General features: G+C 41.8%; 1 protein-coding gene across 2 annotated transcripts in view; it reads right to left on the reverse strand.

Annotated features, from left to right (window-relative positions):
* Nucleotides 1-8,390: 8,390 nt before the first annotated feature.
* LOC147327107 (atlastin-2) overlaps nt 8,391-21,121 on the reverse strand; it is a 42,186-nt gene continuing 29,455 nt past the window's right edge. The window contains exons 8-14 of one of the 2 annotated variants that reach the window (XM_086294721.1): nt 20,955-21,093; nt 18,506-18,633; nt 18,321-18,377; nt 17,948-18,019; nt 17,224-17,655; nt 14,317-14,331; nt 8,391-10,865 (exon numbers count right to left, since the gene is read on the reverse strand). In XM_086294721.1, the coding sequence (XP_086150847.1) occupies nt 10,755-10,865; nt 14,317-14,331; nt 17,224-17,655; nt 17,948-18,019; nt 18,321-18,377; nt 18,506-18,633; nt 20,955-21,093 (954 nt within the window). In that variant the 3' untranslated portion in view covers nt 8,391-10,754. The remainder of the gene's footprint in view (nt 10,866-14,316; nt 14,332-17,223; nt 17,656-17,947; nt 18,020-18,320; nt 18,378-18,505; nt 18,634-20,954; nt 21,094-21,121) is intronic. The other variant, XM_086294722.1, reaches the window with a different exon arrangement.

Below are 21,121 nucleotides of genomic sequence, written 5' to 3' on the forward strand. Positions count from 1 at the left end.
CCACTTACTAGAAATTAGGTATATAGCCTTAACTTTAGTGTATTAAAGTTAGAAAAATAAATTAAAAGTGGTCAAATATGTTATATTGTTGAATATAATTAAAGACAAAGCTACCTTCATCACAGCTTTCCATAAATGGATCTTTATTGACTTATTCAGAAAAAGCTTTGGTAGCTCATTCTCAGAACAGCAGCCTCAGATTTCTTCTTAGACAGAATTGACAATACAGAGAAAAAAGAATAAAGGGGAAAATGGGACGTAAATTTCAAGCCTAGCTGGACGGTATCGACGCGTCCAGCTAGGCTAGTTAGCCTCGGAGGTGCTAACGGCTCAGGACAGCAGGTGAGACGCTGACAAGAAGAGCGCAGCGGCGTCTACGATGGATGGATTGAAGCCACCCGCACAGTGGAGTATGGATTCAGTGAACCTGTCTAAAGCGTGGAACACATGGAAAGAAGGGTTTACACTCTACACGAAACTAGCTCTGCCGGATGCTGAGGAAAAGGCGAGAGTGAAGCTGTTTTACTATCTGATTGGGGAACGGGGCAGGGAGCTCTGTGGAACGCTGATCGGAGCTGAGTCAAGAGTAACAGTAAGTGAGCTGATGAGAAAAATAGATGAATACTGTAATCCCAAAGTTAATGAGACTGTCGAGAGATACAGATTTTTTGCACGCAATAAGGCTCCTGGAGAAAATATTGATAAATATGTTACGGACCTGAGAATGCAACTGCAACTTTGGACAATTAAAAGACTCACTGATCAGAGACATGATCATCTGTGGCACGAACAGCTCCAGTTGGAGGGAAAGGTTGCTCAGAGAAGAGAACCTCACATTAGACAGATGTCTAGATATTTGTAGAGCAATGGAGATTTCAAGAGAATACAACAAAACAATAGCGGGACAGGCTGTAGAAGAACTGCATGCAGTAAAACAAAAAGAGAGAAAAAGACTGGATAAAGAGATATCATGATGATGAGATGAGATGAGATAGCCTTTATTTGTCAGTTGCAGGTCTGTCATCTCGGTCCACAACCGAGATGACAGACCTTGCCGACCGTACATACAATACAAACATCACATTGGGGAGACAGGTCAGGCCAGGTAGCGAGGAAAAAAAACATTGAAATGTGCAACACAAAAGGATAATACAGGAATGCACAGGTATCAACACACCATAACACAATAAACACAGACAAGCAACATGGGAAAGAGTTCCAGTGTGTACATCTGATCTGGGACCGCTACAATCTTTCGACTGCGCCTTCAGCTGACCCGATGTCCACATCATGGGGGAGGTAAGCGTTGGAGGTGGTGTTGGATCCGGGGTAGGGAGGGTGATGCGTCAGTGAGTGCGTATCAGTATCAGTATATGTATGTGTGTGCGTGTCCATAGTTCAGCTGAGACAGTGTCCTTCGCCCTGCCAGGCTAAGTAAACAGTCTTTCAGCCAACCCAGGTGGCCTTGTAGGGAATGGGAAGGAACAGACTCAACACAGTCGTTATCAGGGAGTTGTTGTTCGGCTCCAGCCTTGAGCTGGCGCCGAAGGGGTAGCCGGGTTATGATGGTAATTGAGAATTTCAAGCTGTTTTTTAACACTCCGACACTGGTCTCTCAGTCTCCCGTTAATAGCTGCGAGCTTCTCCGTGATGTTATTAGCCGTCGATTCTGTGGTCTTGTCACTCTTTTTGCTCACATAGCAGATTCTGAGACCTCACAACCGCAGCCAACTGATCCGAGGTGTAATCCAGCTCCACCCAGAGATGTTGTTCTGAGTTGATTCTTTCCTGATGTAATCCAACATACATACGCTCAAAGGTGTTATTCTGAGCATTCACTGCAGTCGTAAGCGCCTCCAAGCTCTTAACCATGCTGCCTTCAGTGAGCCCTTTCTGAGAAGTCGCACCTGTCGTTCCAATCCCAGCGGGCACCCGTCCATTGTGTATCCGGCAGGGAAAGTCCCTCCAGGGCACTCGGGTTCTCCCGAGCCCAGACTTCTCATTAAAGGGTGTCAATAGTGTAGCCGGATGGGCTACTCGCCCTTCTTTCTCTCTCTCTCTCGCTCGCTCTACCACCCTCGCTCTTTTCCCGCTGCACTCGCTCCTTGTATCATGTGATTGGGTTAATTAGGAACCCACCTGCATATTGATTACAGGGTGGTGTTTACCTGTATAAAGGGAAGCCGGTTTTTTTTGTTGGATCATTCCTCCCGAGCTTCTGGTGCGATACAGCAGTAAATGCTGGCCTATTGGTTAATTTACCGATACAATCGGATTGTGTGACTGCTACAGCGCGGCTGTTTCTCTTTCTTTACTCCAGCTGTGGTGGAGAGACGTGTGAGTTGCGTTCACCGTACAGTACAGCGCCTCCAGTCTTGGGGTAAGCCGCTTATATTATAGCTGCTAGTATTTGTAAATTAGAGACGATTAAGGTTATCTTTGCCTGTTTTTGTTTGTAGGGTTTGATTGCTGCCGCACCTTCTCAGGGACCAACTGCCTGATTTTTAAGCAAAGAGTCGAGACGCCTGCCTAGCTGCTGTCTTGTCTTGCCCTGTTTCATCTTGTGTTCCGATCTGTTGGCCGTCCAGTTTTATTCCCGCTGCTGGCCTCGCCTCGCCCCTGGGGGCTTTGGGTTTCATGCTAAGCCCTTTTTGGACTATCGTTTTACTCCAGCTTTCCCGGCTGGTCGGGGCGATCTTCAGCTGCATATTGGGCTGGTGTTACAAAAACCGGTACCGCCTCTCTCTTTCCCTCTCCCAGTTGCGGAGAGCTGCGCGAGACTGAGTAGGGCTATGGACAATCGGAACCAGCACCAGCTGTGGGCTGGCTCGCAGAGCACGAGTGTTTCCAATCTGTGCTCTGTGGTGTGTATGTGGGTGTGTTTTATTACAGGTCTCCGTTTTCCTTTTAATTTCTTTCTTTATTTTAGTATATAGAGCGCCTTTTTATGTCCCATGGTTTTTTTTATCCTGTTTAACGTGTATATCTTGTGCTTTTATTTCAGTGAACTGAGGATTTACCAGCGGCCGTGGGACCTTAGGTGGCGGGTCGTTTTCCACACTTTTGTTGTACAGCACCAGGTGAATAGACTATAGTGGGGTTTTTTTGTGTGGTTTTCTTTTGGTCCACCGCTGCTGGTAAGTCCCAGTTGTATGTTTATTTTGTTGTAATTTGGGACACTATTTTAGACATTTAGTGCGCTGTCTTTGTTGTTTTGTTTTTATTTTTTTAATAAATAAAATGCTGTTAATACATTGAGCCGGCCTCAGTGTGCATCCCTGAACCTGTGCAAACGTTGTTTTTTAAAATTAAATTCCATTTTTAAAGTTTATATTTCCTGGGGGCTAGAATTCCCCCCAGGTGGTGTTGTCATTTTATCATTTCTTTTATAACCCCGCCGACCACTTGGTCACAATAGCATTCAGAGACCATGCAGATTTTGTGGAAGAGCACATGAAAGACTCAAATCAAAATGCCCAGCATATGAAAAAAATGCAAAAAATGTGACAAAGAAAATCATTTTGCTATAGCATGCAGGAGTAAAAGCAGACAGAGTGAAAATGGAAAAAAGGTCCACACAGTGACGGAGCAGGTCTCGGATTCCTGTGAGGACATAATGACTGTCACAGCTATGACACAGACTGCAGTAGAAGTGAACCAGATCAAAGCATCAGACATGAAAAAACGAGAGCAGCTGTTTGCAGGCATGATGATTGGCAACAGCCTGGTCAAGTTTCAAGTTGACTGTGGTGCAACCTGCAACGTTATTCCCATCAACCTGTTGAACCCGAACATCAAAATGGAGCACACAGACAAGGTTCTTGTGATGTACAATAAGTCAAGGCTGTGTCCATTAGGAAAGTGTAAGGTCAAGCTGACAAACCCAAGAAACAACAAAAAGTACAGAGTCGAGTTCCAAGTGGTAGAGGAGGATTGTAAAACACCTCTACTTGGGAGAACAGCTAGTGAAGCGATGAAGCTAATACAAGTTAAATATGATAACATATGTGCTCTGGACAGCTCAGTGACAACAGCTCCATCAGAGAAAAACATGTAGTTGTTGGAAGAGATAAAGACCGAGTTTCAGGATGTGTTTACAGGAGATGGATGTTTGCAAGGTGAATATGAGCTGGAAATCGACACAACAGTGCAGCCCGTCAAACTGCCAAAACGCAGAGTCCCAGTGTCGATGATGAAACCACTGAAAGAGGAACTGATGAGCCTTGCAGACAGACAAATAATAGCACTAGTGGAATGTAGTACTGATTGAATCAGTGGGATGGTGACAGTGCAATGGCAAATGGCAAACCCAGGATATGTATTGACCCGAGACCGCTCAACAAAGCTTTGAAGCATAGTCACTTCCCATTACCAACAACAGATGACATCTTGCCAGATGTGTCAAAAGCGAAAGTTTTCACAATTTGTGATGTGAAACATGGCTTTTGGCATGTGAAGCTTACAGAAGAGTCAAGCTATCTCATGACATTCGCAACACCATTTGGTCGCTTTTGTTGGCTGAGAATGCCGATGGGGATCAGCCCAGCGCCAGAGGTCTTTCAGCGCAAACTGATGCAAGCGTTAGAGAACCTGCCAGGCACATACATCATTGCTGATGACATCCTGATCACTGGAAAATGAGAGACAACTGAGTTGGCAGAAATGGATCATGACAGAAACCTGAGACTTTTCCTGGAACGCTGCAGAGAGAGAGGAACATCAAATTAAATGTGGAAAAACTCAAGCTTAGAAGACAGGAAGTACCATACATCGGACATCTACTCACGGCAGAGGGGCTGAGAGCTGACCCAGAGAAGGTACGGGCCATCACAGAGATGCCAGCACCAACTGAGATAAAAGGGGTGCAGAGACTAGTTGGAATGGTCAACTATTTATCCAAGTTCTACAAGCATCTGTCAGACGACTGTGAGCCTCTCAGACAACTGACGCACAGAGACAGCCTATGGACAGACTTGCAGGAAGATGCATTTAAAAGACTGAAAGAAAAACTAACACAAGTCCCAGTTTTGAAATATTACAGCCATGAAGAAGAGCTGACACTGCAGTGTGATGCCAGCGAAACAGGACTGGGAGCAGCTCTGACTCAACATGGAAAACCAGTGGCATTTGCAAGTCGTGCACTGACGCTCACTGAAAGAGGTTATGCACAAATTGAAAAGGAATGTTTAGCTATTGTGTTTGGGATGGAGAAATTCCACCAATATACATATGGTTGTCTTGTGAGATTGCAATCAGACCACAAGCCACTCGAGAACATTATTAAAAAGCCACTGTTACATGCACCTAAGAGACTGCAAAGGATGTTATTAAGGCTGCAAAAATATGATATAACCATAACATATGTTCCAGGCTGCGACATGCTACTCGCTGATACGCTGAGTAGGGCCTACCTGCAGGACAGCATCAAAAGCCAGATGGAGTTGGAGACAGAATGTGTCAACATGGTGGACTATGTACCTGTTTCAACAGAAAGCATGGACAGAATACGAGCAGGGACAAGAACCGACCACACACTACAAACGCTGATAAAAACAATACAAAAGGGGTGGCCGGTCTGTAAGAAAGATGTACCTGTTGAAATAACTCAGTTCCAATCTTTGCAGGATGAACTGAGCACACAGGATGGACTGGTCTTCAAGGGAGAGAGAGTGGTGATTCCAGAAGCACTCCAGGCAGATATAACACAGCAAATTCACTCAACACACATCAGCACAGAAGGGTGCCTCAGGAGAGCTAGAGACTGTGTCTACTGGCATGGTATGAACGACCACATCAAAAAGTACATCGCTACATGTGACATATGTCGGTCTGTGGATGCAAAACAACAGAAAGAGACACTAAAACCACACGAGCTGACCACTAGACCATGGACCAAGGTTGGGACAGATTTATTCAACTTTGAGGGTAGGGACTACCTAATAACTGTTGATTATTACTCCAACTTTTGGGAGATAGATTATCTACCTGATACCAAGTCGAATACTGTGATTAGGAAACTAAAGGCTCATTTCGCACGTCAGGGAATCCCAAATATTGTTTTTTCTGACAACGGGCCCCAGTACAGCTCGACAGAGTTTGCCAACTTCAGCCGGAAATGGGAATTTCGACACCATACCTCATCACCTGGCTATCCACAGAGCAACGGCAAAGCTGAGTATCAAGGTGACCCTGAATCCTCCCTTAGTTGTGCTGCAATAGACGTAGGCTGCCGGGGGATTCCCATGATGCACTTGATTTTCACCTTTCTCACTCACTATGTGTTAATAGACCTCTCTGCATTAAATCATACCTGTTAGTAATCTCTGTCTCTCTTCCACACCATGTCTTTATCCTGTCTTCCTTCTCTCACCACAACTGGTTGCAGCAGATGGCCCCGCCCCTCCCTGAGCCTGGTTCTGCTGGAGGTTTCTTCCTGTTAAAAGGGAGTTTTTCCTTCCCACTGTCACCAAAGTGCTTGCTCATAGGGGGTCATATGATTGTTGGGTTTTTCTCTGTATCTATTATTGTATGATCTACTGTGCAATATAAAGTGCCTTGAGACGACTGTTGTTGTGACTTGGCGCTATATAAATAAAATTGAATTGAAATCATTGATCCTACGCACATCAGTCGATTTAACGTTTTTCTTTTTTAACATTTGTTGTTCTTCTCCCCCCAGTTGCTCTTCCACCTTTCTCAACTGGTTCACACTAAGCAGCAAAACCATTCTTTTTTTTTTTGCCATTTCTCAACATATCTGATACTATCAAGTCCAAACTTTTTTACCATGGAATCAAAAATGGAGTTTTCACCCAGACCACCTAGAGGAATGCCTCCCACAGCCCCACTGGCCATTTTACTGGGCCACTTTCCCATAATGTAACGGAGCGTCCTCCGCTCAGCCTTTCTGCCTTTTTTCACTGGTGCAAAAGTGCTAAAAAAACATACACTAGAACGCCCAACTTGTTGAGCTCCTAAGATCCTGCACTTACTACCGCAACAGGGCGCAATTTCTCACACTAGAATACTCAAACTCATTGAGTTTCTAGGACCCTGCACCCACTTGTTGCAATAATAAGGAGCCGAGGCTCTTCCCGTTGGTCTGGTTGAAAACCCTCCCCAAATCAAAACCCACTCACCGTTGCAGATTCTTTGCGGTTCCCCTCTTGATTCGTCAGAATTCCTGCATGTTAGAGTCGCTGAAGTACATCTTGCGGTTCCCCTTTTTTTAAAACAAAAGAACGGTGGGAGTGAAGTAATTTTACCTCAGGATGGCCAGTCACCGCTTACCCATGATTCAGCGAAACTCACCCGAGGAATCCTGCCGGAGAACGCCAAATTGTTATGGAAAATCTTGAATGAAAATGCACCCAACAGGCGAGCGTGCCTTTTGAAGTGAGGTAAATGGCCTATATTTGTATAGCACTTTACTTAGTCCCTAGGGACCCCAAAGCGCTTTACACTACATTCAGTCATCCACCCATTCACACACAGGTGATGGCAAGCTACATTGTAGCCACAGCCACCCTGGGGCACACTGACAGAGGCGAGGCTGCCAGACACTGCCGCCACCGGGCCCTCTGATCACCAGCAGTAGGCAACAGGTGAAGTGTCTTGCCCAAGGACACAACGACCGAGACTGTCGGAGCCGGGGCTTGAACCGGCAACCTTCCGATTACAAGACGAACTGCCAACTCTTGAGCCATGATATTAAAAAAGAAAAGAAAAACTGCAGGGGTTAGGAGTGACACTCCTAACCCGTTTTTCTGAGGGAAAGACATCACCCTGAACCCTTTTATACCTCCCAAACAAAGAACATTCCACAGCAGATCAATTATTAGCAGATCCTTATCTCTTCAGTCTAGGAACAGTTCCGACCAACCGTCATCTCCTCTGCAATAAGATGTCCAGAGCCCTCAATAGGAAAATGAGTCTGCTTGCGAAGGTGCAATAAAACTTGGGCCCCACTTGTGATCACATTCCACAGGAGTACAACTGATGTCAAGAGTGAGCTTTCTATACTGAGTACAGAAAGTGTTACTACTATTACTAAAATGATGTGATTAATACACAAACGAAAGAAATTTCCAGTACATCCCAAACTTTTGAGCGGTCGTGCGTATGTGCAAAAAAAAAAAATCTGTGTAAAATTTACACAAGGGGAAATGTCTGAGACATTTGCTAAACATATGACTTTGTAATGTTAATACTGAAAAAAAATTCACATTCTCTTAAACTCAAATGAAATTTCCTTCATAAAACAAAATGTAAGTATAGAAACATACATATAATCTTCTGGTTGCTAAAGTCAGCATGGACATTAAGCTAATAAACGACAGCAGACGTTTTATCATCTAACAAATATTTTATGTTAAGTGATTATGTTACAAATAATGCAGAATCTGGACATGGAAGTACTCTATGGTTTTTATATTTTCTTCTCTACTTTAGACAAAAGTAGTCTATGGTTTAGGTAATTTGATGAAAATGGTATTTTATTGTGCATTTAGTTTGAGTTACAACAGCATTCAGATATCAGTCCAGCTTTTCCATGTTGGCATTGGTTGTGCCAACCTAGAATACCATTAGCATTTTCAGTGTTACCTCTTCATTAAAGGAAAAAAAATGTAAAGACAGAACACCACCGGTATGTGTGTTGAAGAAGTCTGATTTAATAGTGTATTGAAAAATAAGTTAACTTAAATAACTTTAAATACAACATAATGGGGAAAAACAACAGATTATAAACATTCTTTGCCAGCAAGGGGTGAAATTGCAGTGCTCATGTAAGATAAATTTACACACACACACACACACACACACACATATATATACATATACACACACACACATATATATACATATATATACGTAGCATTCCTTTACATCTAGTGATTTGAAATGAGGTTTACCACCCAAACGTTCTGCCAGCTAAAAAAGTCTAGAAAATTTATGTTTATAAAGGTTTATATTTCATACACATAGCCTGTGTGTGTGTGTGGCAGTAAAAAGAAGTACACTGTAAAAAAACAAAGAGCACACAGTGGTGACGTTGTGGATGGAATGGTTACAAAAGAAAACTGATCAGTAAAGCAAAGTTTTATGACCTCTGACCCTGAGATCAATGCCAACACTTGGAATGAACCTGCCATTCAATTTACAGATTTTGGCTTTGAAAATAGAAACACTGGACCCACCAATCTGGACCCACAAAGTGTTGTGTTACATATATGCGATGCAACAGATCGAATGGCAAACAATTCAATTTTTTGGTGTTTTACTATGTGGTCTTGGGTGGTTTAGAAACAAGAGGAGCTGACTCAGTCCATCAGATCTGCCAAGATAAAGAGGACAACGAGGAATGATGAAGGGAAGAGAGCTTAAGTTTAATAATAAACCCCCCCAAAGCTAAATAATAAAAATACTCTACATTGCTAACCTGAGCTACACTGGAGAATAAAAATGAAAGTTTTACTCAAATACTGGCAGTCAGGTTAAGAGGACCAAGTAGCAGAAAATGTATAGAAGCTGGAGATCCAGACATAGATAAACTTAATAGCTGAACATTTAGTAAGACATCTTTCTTGGTAGGTCAAGTAGAGAGCTGGAAATGTCTCAGATCTGTTGAACAAATATTTTGGTCACTCTATGCTAGTCTGCACTGCAAACATACATGAGTCTGATACCTCATATCTTGCTGTTGGAAAGCAAGCAGGACTCTGACAAAGCCGAGTATTAAAAATAAAGAGTATCTGGAGGTAAACACGTCAAGTCATAATCCACTTAAAACAGTAAAAAAAAAAAAAAAAAAAAAAAAAAAAAAGAAGAACTGACAGACACTGTCTTTTGTCAATCAGTACAATACACCTGCAGATCATTCTACTAAGGTGAATACTTAAGTGCTGAGCTGGTTTTATCAAAACTTTGCTTCCTTTACTTTCAGCTCTTTCCCAGATCCAGACAAACTAATTAAGGTAACTATAGATTACTATCTGAACTAGCTTGATAATAAAATTAAAATCCTTTCTTAACCTCAGAAAATAACAAAAACAAAAAAACAAACAAATTGCTGCATAACTGTCATTTCCATCTTTTTCAGAAAAGGTTCAATTGAAGTAAGACTTTAAAAATCACTTAATAATGAAGAGAACTGGTTGGAGCCCTGACCTGAAATCATGTTTGTTCATGTCACAGGGTTATTTTATTGTATACACCCTACATAATGTGGATTGAAAGTTTTTATGGCTGATATATGTTCAGCAGAGTCACAAGAAACACTAAGAGAGTTTCTACGAGTAACACTGTAAACTTTGGTTGTGACAACTATTTGTATTGCCGCCCAGCGACACAGAAACCTGATGAAGACAAGAGGAAGTACCGCAAAGAGAGAAGTGAGGAGGGTCTGGTGACATGCTCTTCATACATACATTCAGATAAACGGGGATTAATAATGTGCAGTCATTATTTGACAGGTAACCACACCTGGTATAATGGTGTAAGAATGGCCACCCACACTAAGAATCATAACCCTCGTTGAGAATAAAATACATCATACCACTTTGTTCAGAACTACAGCGTGCCCTTAAACCCACAGCCAGCATGGCGAGGAACCATCATCTATATCCAAAAAACCAATCTATTTATACATTTCAAATCATTTTAAAACAGGGCAGAAGGTGGATGTGACAGGAAAAGGGAAGAGAGAGGGGGAGAGGAAAAAAAACCCAACATGACAGGGAAAACATGGTGTGCTGCTAATTTTTCTTCTTGATGTTGTTGTTGGAGGTGAGCCGGGGCCGTGGTGTTGGGATAAAGCTTCCAAACAGGACTCGACTTCGGGCCACCTCAAAGACTTTGGAGAAGATCTGGAGGAAAAGGAGAAGGAAGAGGTCACATCAGACTTGAAGTTCTCTATGCATTGGGTAACACAATCTCCACTTTGACCAACTCTGCTCAAGCTCAAAATCCCATCCTCAACGCTGCAGTAATTATTCATCTTTTATCCCATTACAGTTTAATATTTATTTACCAATCACATACAGCCAGCTCTGGCTCATTTTACAGCAGCCTTGATGTCAAAATGTGTGCAAATAATCATGTTGCTAGGCAACCTGGTATGCCACAATAGCTGCTTTATACTGTTATATTGTTTCTATGGTGTGAAAATGATGTCCTGGGTTGTTTTAATTTTTTCTTCTTTTGAACCCTCACCCCTCAAAAATCAGTATTTGATGAATAAGCCCATTTCAGTTTCACTCAACACATAACGTAATGAAATCAAAGCTACTAATTATTACTCCCGTACTGTATGCGCAATCAAAACCGTTTACTTTTGTTAAATTTTATTAGGCTAACTGGACTTGTTTGGAGAGGAGGTAGCTGCTGTCTCAATATAGCAGGATCACTTGAGGCTGGGTCTAAAGGTGAATATTTTAAAAGTGTTATGGACTGTTAAAATGCTGCACAGCATTAAAGAGCATTTTTAGAACCTGGTACAAAGAATGGTGTTAGCCTCTTGCTCCATAACAGCTGTTTTCCAAGTTATCTTGGAGTAATATAGGTAAAGCTTTATGTTGGGTGTGTAGTAGTTTGACAGGTGTGCCACCAAATGGAGCTATAGTCAGCATCTATCTACAAGGATTTTTATACATTATTAAAAAAGGAATTATATGATGCATATTATGGCTCGAGTTTTGGGCAAATCCCCAAGGAAGGCATCACCAAGAAGTGATGACTGTACGTTACAAAGGTTAAAGACTGTTGCAAATATATAATTGGTGGTCAGCATGACGGATATACTGGCATAAATGCCACGGAATGTCAGGAGAGGAGATCGGAAGAAATTCCAGATGATGAGAGAACTGGAACACTGAGCTCTAGTGAAGCATGCTGTGATTTCTAGCATTGGAGGTAATAAGTTTAGTTTATTTCACTGGATCAACATCGTCCCGTGCCCTTCCCTCCTGCTGCTACTCCTCCCCCTCTCCCTGAATTGTACAGTTTGATGGCTCAGGGAACAAAGAATTTTTAGCCCTGCTGGTTCTGCTGCTGGGGAGGAGCAGCCCGTCGCTGATCCGGTTTCTCTGTGGTTTGATGACAGTTAGCAGAGGAAATTTCCAGAGTACTTTTCTCTGCCACTGTTACCAGAGAGTCAGTCTAGCTTCATGCCAACCACAGAGCCAGCCTACCTTCGCCAGCCTGGAGGAATCCTTTTTGGATGTACCACCCCTCCAGCACGCCACCACGTAAAAGATCAAGCTGGCAACCACTAACTGGTAGAACATCCACAGGAGTTTCCTGCAGATGTTTAAGGAGTGCAGAGACATGCATGACACATCTCTGAGTTGTTAAGTCTAAAGTGCATAGGGTGAAGGGAAGAGGGGCCAGCACTGTGCCCTACGGTGCACCAGTGCTGCTCAGTCCTTCAGCTTGACATACTGTGGTGTCTCAGTGAGGTAGCTGCTTATCCAGGTCACCAGGCAGGGGTCCACTTCAATCCGTTCAAGTTTTTCCTGGAACATAATTGGCTGGATGATATTGAAAGCACTAGAGAAGTCCAGGAAAAGTATCCTGACTGTGCAGCAGCCATGGACACAGCAGGCCCAAAGGCAGGGGGACTTCCTGGGTCAAAGCCAGTTCTCTCCTCACTTGGTCTGCAGTTATGCAGGGAGAGGACTGTGGGGAGGGGAGGAGGAGAGGTATGTCCTTTGTGTCAGGTGAGGGTGCCAGTGAGGGAGAGAGACTGCGATGAGCAGGGTGTGGAGTGTGCAGCAATGTCATGTGGAGAAAGGAGTTGGGGGAGGGCACTGTAGTGAGGTGGGACAGTTGGTTGTTGGTCATACCGATTGAAGAAGGTTACCAAGAGTTACTTGGCTCCTCCAATGTCTCCTCTATTGTACCACCCCTCGTCTTGTGTCCTATCCTTTATTCTGTAGGCCACCTTCTTCCCGTTGAGGATAGCCTTGACCTCCTGTGTTATTCAGGAGGTGTTGTTAGGATAACAGCGTACTGTCTTGACAGGTGAGACCGCGTCCACACTGACAGCCTGCAATCCCTTCACTGTCCTCATCATGTGGATCCAGCAGCATATCCCAGTCAGTGGATTCAAACAGTCTCTCAGGGCACGCTCCACTTTTGGAGACCTATTTCCTGATGCAGTGTGTTGAAGCCGACGGCCTTTTAAACAGGAGGTAGGTGTAACTGTGAGGATTTTCTCCAAGACACATACATCAGTCACGTGGTAGTGCTCTGTCTTTACACTCCCCCGAGTGCAGATGTGAACTCCCTCAGCAGATATCTGTTAGCCTGCGGTCATCCTAAGAGTTTTAGATACCTGCATTCTATGAAGGAGGACTACAGAACAACCCAGCATTCCTTTGGCAGCTGTGCAGTAAAATGGTAATGGAGGAGCAGCTAAAGATGGAACTGCAACTATTTTTCAGCAGGACATGAAATGACGGTAATAGACAGGTTCGAGGAATGATGGACAAGGCTAAACAACTATTATTCACTAGAAGTTGATTCCAAGAAGTTGATTCTGTGTATCTGGCCATGAGTACAATTTACAGAGAGTTAAGGAATGGCTGCAATCACGGAATTGTAAGGTGGAGAAAGATCACCATCTTTGCCATGGTGCTGATGGCCATTGATCAATGGTTATTGATCAATAGTTATGACAATTTGCATATTAACGATCATTAAAACTGGTCTTGACAGCCCATTGTTTGTCACTGGTGCTAATTTCAGTGATTATACAAATGTTGGGGAAACCTGCAGGTAGGTGAGACTGAAGAAGTCACTTGGCTGAGTGACAAAACATTTCTCATGCTGAAAATGACATGTCCAGAATAACAGAATGAACCTTTAGAGATTTCCTTTTCTGGATGATTGAGCATGCATCAAGACATTAGTTATTATTGTCACTGGTCAGTACCAGACTTACTAGTTGTTCAATCTAATTGTTAACATTTTAATTGATGCTCAATGCTAGTAAACTGTTATGTCCTAAATGTTATGCCTCCCTACCTCCTTCACATCAAAAACACACAATAGGTGTCAATGGGTGTTTTGACAAAAATGAGAACACAACCAATTCGTAGTGCAGGGGGTCAATTATAGACAGAGAACAGGAAGGGGAGTGTATGAGATGTGGCCAAGCTCCTGAAATTCAAATAATTATCTAAATAAAAAGTTCATTGATAAGTCTTAGTGGTTTTGATTGTGATTAAAAATAAATAAATAAATAAAATCTAACATATCTCCCTAGTCCTGCAACTATTAAAAAAAAGGAAAGATATACATGAAGCAAGGGCTCACCTTTCGTGGAGTCCTCTGGAAGCATTAAGGGGCAAATATGAAAGATTAATCAAAAAAGCAAGAACAGAAAAACCAAAAATGTCAGAACTATGGTAGTGAAGCTAATTTGGGGAAGGTGGGTTGGAGCACCATGTCAATGTTTCTTTGACAGAAAGCACTTACTTGGAAAAAAGAAAAAAGCGCCTGTATAAATAGCCGCGAATGGGTGAATGAGGCAAGTTGTATAAAATGCTTTGAGTGCTTAGGAACAGTAGAAAAGCACCATATATGAACCAGTCCATTTACGATGTAAATGTACCAGTTTACCATGTACCAGTGTCAGTCACACTTGCGACTAATGCTTCAACTTGTTTAAAAAAAGCAAGCTGTTGCTGCTCCCATTCACAGCCATTTGTTTTTGACTGCGACAAATCTACAGCAAAGCTACAGAAGAATTAATTTTATTCTTTATTGGGGCTGCTACTGAACTATTATTAATATTAATAATTAAAGTTAATAATTAAATAACTATAAATAAATCTACATCCTCAGAACATCTTTTCTGCAGCAGGAAACATTACATCGAAGTACAAAGAAAAACCTCACTTTTGCATACATTTTTTCTTCAAGGTCCTTTAAAGCCTTACAGAAACAGTCACTTATTTAATAGCACACGTACACACACAAAATATACCTCATCTGGGAGTCAAAGCTGTCAGAACCTTCATTGAAGTTCTACGTATACCTTGCACCTTATTGTGTACTGTTCTTGTGTTCTATGCTTAAATATTGAAAAATAAAATATTCAGTAAATTAACCTCCAAGGACCTGGCATCCACATATGTGGACATCACATTTTGGGATGTCTAGACCAAAATACTTAATTTTTCTCTACAAGGGCCTGATATTCACTTACGAGGACAGTATACTGCCACTGTTCTATCAAAATTCAAAACAAATATCGTCATATGTAGATCTCATTTTTCTTAGAAACAAAAATTAGGTTAAAAAAAATCTGGTAATTCTTTGTTTTTACATTCATCAGGTCCCAATTAGCCCAAATAGCAAAGAAAAATTAAAAATGCATGCCATGAAAGAGTTCGGGTCTTAGGAGGTTAAACTCCTGACAAATAGAGGTACTTGAATTTTAAATAATAAAATTTAGACAGTTGATGATGGCAATCACCTCTCACTTTTGAAAACTTTTGAGTGAAGCATAAAAGGTGGGGAGAAAACATTGATATACCATGACCTAAATGAGAACCTACATAAAAATACTGATATACAGTGATGGGAATAACGGGGTTACAAGTAACGGCGTTACTAAGGGCGTCACTTTTTTCCAGTAACAAGTTATCTAACTAATAATTCCTATTGTTACAACGCCGTTACTGTTACTAAGAAGAAAATACGGTGCGGTTGCGTTACTATTTTTCAACAAGCAGACGGTTGAAGCTGTCTTCAGCTTACCACATCTTATATCAGTTGTACGAAAGTAGCTGTAAGTAATCTGGGCGCTACAGCTTCAAGCAGCTGCGTGCGCTCTCGCAGGCGGCAATCACTTTCTGGCAGACGATGACTTTTTGGCACAACACCTGGAGCTAAGGGGGCAAAACAATCGCATGAGTGCTGCTGTTTGACTGAGGAAGAATAAAGTAGTCGTGGTAAGCCAATCACACGACCACTTCAAGATGACAAAGCAACAAGGTGCCAGTTTTTAAATTGTACTGATAGACCACGTAAAACCAGAGTCATGATAAACAATATATACGTGGCGTTTTTTCCTCAACAGTTTTGTAACGTTTACTGTCTAAGGACAGCGCAGCGAGCACTCTCTGCTTATGACCAAAAAACAAAAAAAACAAGAAACAGCCCTTTGGTGTTGGTGGAAAAATGCACCATGACGACCAATCAAAAATAATATGGCAACATGACATTTGGCTGTTTAGGAAGAGGGGGACGTTTTAGGAGTGACGGCGAGAGAGAGAGAAAGACAGCAGAAAAAGAGAGAGAGCGAGTTTTGAGATGTGAGAGATTTGTGACGTTTAGCGTGTTTGGAGTGTGTAGTTAATGTGTTGTCTTGTGCAGTTAGCGTGTAGCGTTTTGAATATTTTTGCGTTGTGTGTCAGAACAATGAGGCGACTGCGGTCTCCAGGTAGAAAACAGGAGGAGTGATATACCTCCTGCTGTCAGACCTGCAGGTATCAGGCTGTGATGTTCTCCTTTATAGTGGACAGACATTTTTGGAGTGGCACAAATAATTTGTGTGGCATCTTATTGAATGCAGAACAGCTGATTGTTATGTAAATAGTTTGAAATGGTTATTTGAAAAAGGGTAAAAGGTAAATGGACACAAATAACTTTGTTGTTTGCAAAACTTGCATAGGATTTTGAAATTGACCATTTATATTTGCATTTAAAGTTATGAAATATGATTCAATAAACATGTTTGAGGTTGTTACAGTAAAAAATATAACCTTCTCTACTTTTTTGTCTGATTTTAGATCAACTGGGTTAATACAGAATGTCAAAATGAAAACATAACTGTAAATTCGGACACGTGAGGTTGTGCTGAAAAGAATGATACCAAACAAGGCAAAGTAAATAGTTTTTAAAGGTAAAATGTGGAGGTAAAATCAAAAGTAGTTAAAAATGGCCAATTATACCCTGGACCCCAGAGGGTTAAACATTTTTTAAAGTAACGCAATAGTTACTTTTCAAGTAATTAATTACTTTTAGAATCTTGTAACTCAGTTACTAACTCAGTTACTTTTTTAAAGAAGTAACTAGTAACTATAATTAATTACTTTTTCAAAGTAACTTGCCCAACACTGCTGATATACTCAATCAATCAGTTAATCAATCATTCACTGACATAAAGATTAGAAGAAATTTGCACCACTTGTAATGCAAAGATTGTCCTCTCACCTGTTCCCAGAGGGTTTCAGCCACCTGGTCAATGAATCCTCCGACCTCGCGAAACTCTCCAGAGTATTTAACATAGGCCCAGATGCAGAGTGCTGTCAGAGCCAATCCCATCACCAGGTTGCACAGCGTGGCCACAGAGCTAATGCCCACAAAGCCGGTGACAACTGACACTATGTACATGACAAACATGACAGCAAAGAGTGTGGCGGGCGTCCGTGCAGCGTAGAAGATGTTCTTTCCATCATTCTGCTTGCTGAAGTTGGCATAGGCCTCATCGAGTTCTGCCTCCAGCTTCTCCTGGTAGCGCCGGCAGAAATCTTCTCCGCCCATCTTCTTGACAGAGCGGAAGCACCGCACGGAAGCCTGCCGTAGCTCCACATGACGGCGCTCTAACTCTGCTGGGGAAATGTATGGTTTGTCTCCACCACAGATCTGAGACCAGGACAGGAAATACAACAAAAAAATTTACTGAATTCATCAAACAAAACCTGGATCTCTGATTAAATGAACAGGAAGTAACAGTGTTTAGACAATGATCAAACTTCTGGCACAAACTCATGTTAACCACATATTTTGTGGTTATATGTGTACTCTTCACAAATCAATCAGAATTGAGAGTCAGGAGTTACATCACTTTAGTCTGACATCCAAGTTCTGAGGTGTCTGGATCTCAAACTCTCCAGATCAGCTTAAATCCATGTCCCTCAAAATGCCATATGTTTACCTGCTCCATGCTTTTGTTGTATATGTCTTTGGATCCTGCTACAGCTGCAAGGTTATTTGCTTCAGCTGTTGCCTAAAAACCAGAGGACAAAACATTGTGCAGAAACAATCTTTATCACACATTAATCAATACAGAAAGTTTTTAATTAAACTGAGATTGAGTGCAGCCTGATCTGAGGCATGTGGTGTTGTTGTTTTCCTTTAAAGCAAATGTATCAACTTGATACTTGATTGAAGATGTAAAATCTTCATAATAAACAGACGCCATTCACTTCTTAACCTCAGAGACACTTACTCTTCTGATTACAGATCATAATGTAAACTGTCCAGGAGATGGAGCCATCTAACAGTGAAACTGAAGGAGCTGAACCAACCTGGAGCATTGATTTGGGATGAGGGAGTTCCTCTCCCTGATAGATCTTCATGTAGGCCTGCAAATACAGCAGTAGGGTAGGGAACATTTTTAGAAATTTGACAATACAATCAACCAAAACGGATAGCTTTTTCTGTGGCTTTCAACCAAGTCTTACATAGATGACTTACTGACGAGTAAACTCACTTTGAAATAGTGCAGCAGATCTCTGCAGGTAATTTTGACTCCTCCAATCTCTTTTTCCACTAGATTTTCTGGAGCAAGCAGCGCTGGAACGAGGTTCAGCAGCTCCTTCTGGAAGTCCCCATCAATATCTGAGTGACACACCAAAAACATATTTACCCCCCACCCCAAAAAAAGTGTATAATAGCTTCTCCTGGTGGAGAAGCACTGAGTTGTGTGCATTCCATGTTTATCCCTGAGGGGTCAATTAGATCCCTCCTGCAAATAAATAATTTCCTGAGCAAGCCAAGTTGTTCCTTTATATCCATATTTTCGCATTTTAAGTAAGACTTGACCAAATATAGGTTTTTAGGTGTTATATTAATTAGATCGTCACAGTCTGTAAATTGAAATTCACATTAGAATAAACAAACAAACAAAGGGTACAACAAATGACACATAATAGCTAACACATCTAAAAAAAATTAACATTACAGAAAAACATGGTGAAAAGTTATAAACTATTTTTGGGTTGTAATATTTGGTTGCACTGACACAAAGATGGCATATAAACATGCACTCCCTGCCAAACAGATTGAAGAGCTGATCATCGACATTTTAAATATTGATCTTACAGCTGGCTACAAAAACGTATACAAAACACTTTGAATAATTATTCTAAAAAGCAGAACAGTCAAAGCTCATCATTATATTCATATCTGCCCCTGATTACCATACCTACACCCTCTTACCCAGGGTCATTTCACTCTTTATTTGCTTTGATTAGTTCAGTACAATCTTCACCACAAAATTCAAGAAGAATTATCCCAAAATACTGTTGATGGCTACCAAAAGCATCTGGTTGAGTTGCAAAAAACAAAAAAAAAATCGATCCAGGATGAGGTCAGTCTGGTCTTGAAGTTTTGTGCGACTGCTCTATCTACTAGAAGGTGATGTTTCACCCCTCTAGTGTTCCTACCAATATATAATAAATGGTAAATGGCCTGTATTTGTATAGCGCTTTACACTACATTCAGTCATCCACCCAGTCACGCACACATTCACACACTGGTGATGGCAAGCTACATTGCAGCCACAGCTGTCCTGGGGCGCGCTGACAGAGGCGAGGCTGCCGGACACTGGCGCCACCGGGCCAATATATTATATTATTACATACAAAAACAGAAACAAACTGTCTGTCCTTTAAGCTCAGGTCGGGCCTAGGAGCCCGAGGATCCTATGCACTATCCTAACTATCCTAGGACTGCGCTCTTCTGGACACAGAAACCTGATATAATTCCTGGAATGTGCTAGAGCCGCTCCCCAAATTTGGGGGTCACTGCTCTGAGTGTTTCGATTACCTTCACCTTCAGTGTCTTCTATAGGTCTTCTCTCAGCGTGTTTCCTTTCTCGAGCTTCTTCTGTTCATTCTTCCTGAAGTTGCTTTTGCTACATCTATCACACGGCATTTTTTCTCTGTTTGTTCACTACTACTATATGCATGCATAGTTACATATTATAACATGTAACATAACATTACATTACATATTCCTCCACTCGCATAAATTCAACAAACTGCACACATAGAACTCAGCAGCCATGGATAAAAAAGGAAGAGTTTCTACTTTCCAAGACATCCTGCATGTTTGTGCCCTTGCAAGTACCTCTGCTCTGAGAGATTTTCAGGATTAAAGCATTAAAATACTGACACCTATGACACTTTTCACTACTTCCACTGCTACACTACAAACAATAACTGCTGATAGTTAATTTGGCAAAAGTCATTTTCAAAATCGTAAATGGTACATAGACAGTGGTTTAAAACAGTTCTTGTGTTGCTTCCACAGTGTAATTTAACACAATAACCTTAACTGTCCAAAGTGAACAATCACATTAGGACCCCTTTTCTTTTGGGCTTCCATACAGTCAAAACTCAGGTGATTTGAGCGAGCTTGATTTGGTTTCAAGAACAAAGAGTTACCATCAAGAGCATAATGGAGCAGCCCTCATAAACTAGCCACTTGTGTGAGATGCCGTCTTTGTGCACAAGTTCTGTGCACGAAAATATACTTGCACAAGTGATCATCAATACCTGCACAGATGGACAGATTTACTTGTGATTATGCTATTTCTCGCACAGCTTTTGATGTAAATATCAATCTATAGCGCAGAACATTCAGAGGCTACAGCACAGCTGGAATAATAAGGTGGCCACGCTATTGATGTCAAAACACAAAAACTCCTCACAATGTTCAGGTCTCCACCCAAAGCTAAGCATCCTGAGGGTCGATGAGCAATAAAAAAAGGGAGGGCAAGGATTAGTTAGTGCCAGAGCAACAATCCAGGAGCATCCATAATCGGGAGAGGGCCCAGCTTGAGGAACAGAGAAATACCACCCTCCAAGGGGTGAGGAAGAGAACATACACACGAAAAGAAGATGAACTGACCTTTGCTATTACAAGTTCTGTTATACCTGTGAGCCGCCCATCGAAATGAGGATTGGTGGCCACCTTGAGGCCAGGGTGAGGCAACAAGAAACAGCTGATTTTGGAGAAGCAGGAGTGGATGTGTCTGCGGACATTCTGGAGCTCCTCGTGTTGGTTCTGTTTCACCTGAACACAAGCCAGGCACTTCAGTTAA

The sequence above is a fragment of the Aulonocara sp. 'chitande type north' Nkhata Bay genome, linkage group LG6 (genome assembly GCF_057382095.1).
Source record: "Aulonocara sp. 'chitande type north' Nkhata Bay isolate Kocher_YH1m ecotype deep benthic linkage group LG6, A_spYH_male_GT1.1, whole genome shotgun sequence".
Classification (NCBI taxonomy): domain Eukaryota; kingdom Metazoa; phylum Chordata; class Actinopteri; order Cichliformes; family Cichlidae; genus Aulonocara; species Aulonocara sp. 'chitande type north' Nkhata Bay.